This window comes from Trachemys scripta, chromosome 17, assembly GCF_013100865.1.
Source record: "Trachemys scripta elegans isolate TJP31775 chromosome 17, CAS_Tse_1.0, whole genome shotgun sequence".
NCBI lineage: Eukaryota > Metazoa > Chordata > Testudines > Emydidae > Trachemys > Trachemys scripta.
Window position 1 is genome coordinate 21,273,339 of NC_048314.1, and position 6,000 is coordinate 21,279,338.

The following is a 6,000-nucleotide window of genomic DNA, read 5'->3' on the forward strand; positions in this document are numbered from 1 at the left end:
TGCTGCAGAACTGGACATTTTTCCAAGATCCTACAGAACTCAGCATTTTATCTCAAAAATATCATTTTGTGGGTGCCTTGTTCCCAGTACCTTGTTTTCTTTTTCCTTTCCCCATTGAGATCTGGCTGCAGATGCCTTTTGCTCCACATCATTCTCCACAAGGGAGATTTAGTTGGATTACCAAGCATGCTTTCTTGCACTGTTCCATGAAACCAGGCGGTAGGGGATTTGGGAGCAAGAGCCAAGGTCCAGTTTGTAGCCACAGTGTAGGGGAGTGAACTGGTCCCCATGGAGAATAGTGCAACAGCTGGTATCTGGGGACTTGAACCACTGATGCCAGCTGTGAGCTCCCCCACTCCCTGGCACACATGAGGGAAAGGAGATTCTGAGTCAAGCTGTTCTGAGAAATTTTAAGGAGCCAAAACCCAAAATACAGTGAAAATATTCATCATCAAAAATATTCTTAATCAAAAAACCCCTAAAAATTTGTCAGTGAATATTTTTGTCTGATTACTTTCAACAATGAGTTTTTTGTGATGTTCTTCAGGCCCCCTGGCTCCCACAGTGTTCTCCAGGCAACATAGCTAGCCAGTCTAGTCTATTCTATTCTCTTTGATATAGGTTCTCTTACCACACTCATCACTGTATTATCTGAGCCGCCTTCCAGGAGTGTGTTAGGTAATGTAACTAGCATCTGTCATGTGTGGTTTGTTCTCATCCTCTCCCCAGAGGGAGAAGCATGTGCATTGGAGTGTTTTGATTTGGTGTTGGCTTTTTTTTTATATGTAAACGTATCTGTTGCTATGTGTTTGTATTAGAGAAGGCAGGTCAAAGAAAGGCACCTTCCACTTGGAGCGGAGAGTTGGGAGGTAAGTGATGGTCCTTAGTTCGAGGGGAAGTTCATTTCACAGTCTTGGATCAGCCCCAGATAAAATTTTGTCTCCCACCTACACTTCTGCCTCCTTCTATTCGCTATGGATACATTTTTGTACAGTGCCTAGCATGATGGGGCACTGAGCTGGCTGAGGTCTGTCGGTGAGACCACAATATGATGTTAAGTAATAACAACAATAATAATTGAGGCTGTGTGTTTGGGAGTGGGAAGAGGGGAATGAAGGATACTTCATGCCCATAGAATACATTAACTTTGCAGCAGATTTTAGGGCTTCTTGATGCAGAACTTGGTGGAGTTCACAGTGTGCTACTTACATCCAAACACTTTTTTGATCAAGAATTGAGGGCAAGTCCAGGATGTTAAGGTATCTAGGTTAATATGCACAACTGTGGAATCAATCACTATCACTTTCTTTATTATTTCCTCTTCTAAAAAATAATACTTTAATGACTCTAGCATTAGCCCAGAGAGATAAATGAAACATTAATACAAACACAATTACATACCCTTTCTTCTGTCAATAAGCTTCCTTCATTTACAGTTCCAGGATCCTCTGCATTACATTTCTGACAAATTGGGTTTTTGTTGTTTCTGGTGGGAAAAAAATTAAAAAAAAAAATGATTTGTGAACTGCAGTTCAGAGAGCCTCTGCTTCAAGAATAACAAATTAACAAAAACAACAGAAGTATTAATTTCAGCTCAAGGTCAACACGCTTTATGGTAAAAGGGCCAAATCTTGGTCCCATTGAAAGTCCACAATTTTTAACCATCTATCAGCAAAATCTGAACCGTCATGACTATTCTGCTCTACAAAGCCAGCAATGCTGGGAATCTGCTTCTCTCAGTGAGGTAGGCACTAACTCCATGTAGTGCACAATAACCTGAAATCTGAAGTCTTTTTAACACAGAAGTGATGCCTTTTCTTCTCTGGTAGGTGGATAGGTTTTTAATTGCCAGGATACATCTCAGGGCTCAATCTTCTCTTCATTCACACAGGCCACCATTGGTGTGTTGACTTGTAAAATTGGCTATTGTGTGTACACATGAAGGGCAACGGCATAGCTGGTGCAGGAGTGAACTCTAAAGTGGCATCATCATACTTTCCAGTAACACAGCCACAAAATGCTTTGGTTTTAATTTGAAATATTTCTTAAATTAGCATTTAAACTGTGCAATTAAAGGGAAAAAACAAAGCTTTTCAGGAAGAGGCAAGCACTTCTGTGACACTGCAATTACCATCCAGCCGAGTCATGTATTAGCTCAGTTCAAGAAACCCGACAGAAAAGTGTCCTTATGACCAGATGAAGAGCATGACATTACTTCCTTCAGACTGTACTAACAGGTTTGCTTGGTTCCGTTTCCAGTTCCATTACAAGGTTGCCATGAGAAGATATAAGCAGACAGAGCAAATTCTGTTCTTATTTTCAGGAGTGCAAGTCCTCAGTGACTCCACTGACTGCAGCAGAGTTACTCTGGATTTACACCAGTGAGAGCAAGCAGAATTTAGCCCAGTGGGCCACATGCATTCTGTGTAAAATGCCATTACACTGTAGTGCTTTGACCTGCCAGTCACATGTGGCTGGCTGACCGACTCAGCTTTTTGTTACAGTTGAATCAGGATATATACTTAGGGCTTGTCTACACTGGCAATTTACAGCGCTGCAACTTTCTGGCTCAGGGGTATGAAAAAAGCGCTGCGACCACACAAGGCATATTAAAGCGCTGCCACGGCAGCACTTCAGCATTGCCAGTGTAGACCAGCCCTTAAAGAGAAGAGGGGAGAAGCAGCTAACCAATTAAGAACAATATCCCTCTATCTCCAAGCAAAAAGGCTGGGATTGTTCTGAGGGTTGGTTCCTCACTGGGCATTGACCCAGATTTTACATCGTGCACTTTATAATGTTCTAAAATAATAACACATTTTTAAACTTCCATAGCACCTTTCATCCAAAAATTGCAAAGCATTTTACATGTATTAAAGTAACTTCACAATAGCCTTCCTATGAGCTTTCAATATGATTCTCTCCCTTTTAGACTGGGAAGGGAAACTGAAGTATAGAAACAGACTTCAAAGAGAAACTGCAGCGCTACAATTCATTTGCAAACTTAACACCATCAATTTGGGCTTGAATAGGGACTGGGAGTGGCTGGCTCACTACAAAAGCAATTTTCCCTCTCTTGGTATAGACACCTTCTCATCAATTATTGGGAGTGGACCACATCCACCCTAACTGAATTGGCCTTGTCATCACTGATTCTCCACTTGTAAGGTAACTCCCTTCTCTTTATGTGCCAGTATATTTATGCTTGTATCTGTAATTTTCACTCCATGCCTCTGAAGAAGTGGGTTTTTAACCACGAAAGCTTATGTCCAAATAAATGTGTTAGTCTCTAAGGTGCCACTGGACTCCTTGTTGTTTTTGTGGATACAGACTAACACGGCTACCCCTCTGATACTTGAAGTATAGAGAGGTAATTTGCCTAAGGTTATACAGCAAGTCAACAGCAGAGCCAAGAGGAAAACCGAGCAATCCTGACCACTAGACCACACTCGAAGCCTATAGACATACATCCTGAAAATAATATCACTGTAAGGAAGTATACATGGATGATAAAATTACTACTATCAACATCCCAGGTACTCTCAAACTCTACTCTAACACTTTCTCCCTATTTAGTAGATTATCACAACAGATCATCCTACTAGGGTTGTAGCTACAGAATCTGCCACTTGAAATCTTTCTGTCTTCTCGGCAGAAATGCATTATCACGTGGTCTCCTGTAGAAAGAACTTACCGTACAACCCATGACAAGCAAGCCGAGCAGTATCTATGCCCACATAGCGTTTGCTGGGCTTTCTTCAAGACGTTATTACAGCTGCTGCACAGGTATTTGTGATCGGGCACATTCTCACAGATGCTGGTGGGATAACCAAAGGGAAATTCGTTTTCATCAGGAGATGAGCCAGGGCCATCCGGAGAGACTCTGTCTGCCCTCTCAGCCATCTGAAGTAAACTGCTGTAAAAGATGTGGAACACACTAACTGCTGAAACAAGCAGACACCCGCTCCAGTAGATGTGAAATAATACATTGAGCATCAAAGTCCACAAGGCAACTTCAAACCTGTGTAGTAATCTAGCGATCTGTTTAATTAAATCTGTCGCTGACATGTGTGACTAAGTGTCATGGTGGGGTTTGACTAGGTACCAGCAGGAAATTACTGTACAGATTTAAAATTCCCCTGAATCACAAAATGAAAACAGATATATTATAATCAAGGGGAAGCTGGGGGGCTTTGCATAGTTTTCAGGTTTGTTTTCAGGGCAAAGTAAATATTTCTGTTCTTTTTAGAACTAGAATACCATTGGTCAATCCTGCACGGCAGAATTATTTCCTGTAGAGTAAATCCCCAGTCTCAGAACTCTAGTTCCCATTGCACCCAAAGCTTGTCTGTGATTGCATTTTACAGATGTGGAAACTCCAGAACAGAGAGGTGTAATGACTTTCCCACAGTCATAAAGGAAGACAGAGGAAAACCCAGGAAAATACAGTCCATTAACTAATGCCACTTTCTAGCCACTAGATACATAGGGCCTGATTTGCTGAGCACCTCCAGCTCTTCCCCTGTAGTTAATGGACACTGTGAAAATCAGGCCAACACTGCCTCTGGAGGACTCAGGAACGGTTTGGAAAATTCAGGGTTTTATTACATATAGAACCTGAACAAATATAATTCATAACTGTATCCTTATGAATCACATTTTTCTCATGACAGCACTAACACAGAAGTACCAGTCCTGGTCCCAATGGTGACATTAGCAGAAACTGTTATTAACTAATGATCTGAAAAAACAGAATCAATGTTCATGTTATTAGCTCAGAGAATAGAATGCAATTTTTTCCTGCCCTAAAAACCCACACAGGCTCTGATCAGCCAGGAACCTAGAGGAATATAATACTGTACAATTATAAGGCCATCTTCTAGATACTCTGTACATTTTTCTGTGGTGATCAGTGCCCTAGATTAGATATCCTGTAGTTCTTGTGCAGGAAAGTCTCCATTGACTTCAGTGGGACTTTTGCTTGTGTAAACAGCTGTAAGATTGTACTGTTTTCTTTTCTCTGTGGTACCTTGCATACATATTGTATCCCTAAATGGGTTACATCAGTAAAGATTAATACAAAACCCCTAAGAAAGGGAGGGAGAGTCTAACAGGCCTAGGCATCAAAAATAGGTTTTCAGTTAAGACTTGAAATAAGATGAAAAGTCAACAAGCTGGGGAAATAAAAGACGGGTGTTCCAGATACTAGACACTGCAGAGAAGATTCTTGCACCAAAAGTGGCCAAAAAATACACAGTGGCATTCAGGAATGTTTAATTCAGCCAAGATGTTTTTGTAACCTACTACTGAGGCCAGCTAGCTAAATTCTCAAATACCTCCAAATCAATGGTTTGCCTTTGCTGGATACCAGCTGCATTATTATTGGGCTGGCCAACACCCCCATCGATTTCCCTCCCCCAGGGTCTCCTATAACAAACGCACTACCTAAAGAATATGTAACCGAAACCATTACTGGCGTCTATACATGCTATAAAGGTGGCTTTACAAGATCTGCACAGGGCTTTTCCTTGACAGGGAGGGAGTGGATTATTTCAGTCAGTGGACCAGAAAAACCCACTACTGACTTTAGTGCAAGGAGAAAGCCACCTCTCTCTCTGTCTCTGCAATGACACGTGTTTCGGGGGGCGGGGGGGGAGACAGAGTGTAAGGCCAGAAGGGAATGGGATTCCAGATCATCTAGTCTGGCCTCCCGGATATCACAGGACACCAACACCCCCAGCACCTGCCCCGGCCCGGGGAAACAGGATTACACCGTCACTGCTCTCACTAGTTTTGGCAACAGCTGCACCCGGGAAGGGGGGTGGGCTGTGGTGGGGACCCAGGGGGATCGGGGTCCGTGGCCCATGCCCGGGGGGGGTGTCCCTGGTCCCTGATCCGCGATGGGGGAGATGGGGGGGGGTTGGTGTCCTGTGATATCCGGGAGGCCAGACTAGATGATCTGGAATCCCATTCCCTTCTGGCCTTACACTCTGTCTCCCCCCC

General features: G+C 42.9%; 1 protein-coding gene across 4 annotated transcripts in view; it reads right to left on the reverse strand.

The window, feature by feature from the left end:
- The window catches only part of TRAF1 (TNF receptor associated factor 1), a 66,470-nt gene that overhangs the window by 27,197 nt on the left and 33,273 nt on the right, over positions 1-6,000 (reverse strand). For all 4 annotated transcript variants that reach the window (XM_034793528.1, XM_034793527.1, XM_034793529.1 and 1 more), the window contains 2 exons: positions 3,692-3,913; positions 1,402-1,486 (listed from right to left, as the gene is read on the reverse strand). In XM_034793528.1, the coding sequence (XP_034649419.1) occupies positions 1,402-1,486; positions 3,692-3,913 (307 nt within the window). The remainder of the gene's footprint in view (positions 1-1,401; positions 1,487-3,691; positions 3,914-6,000) is intronic.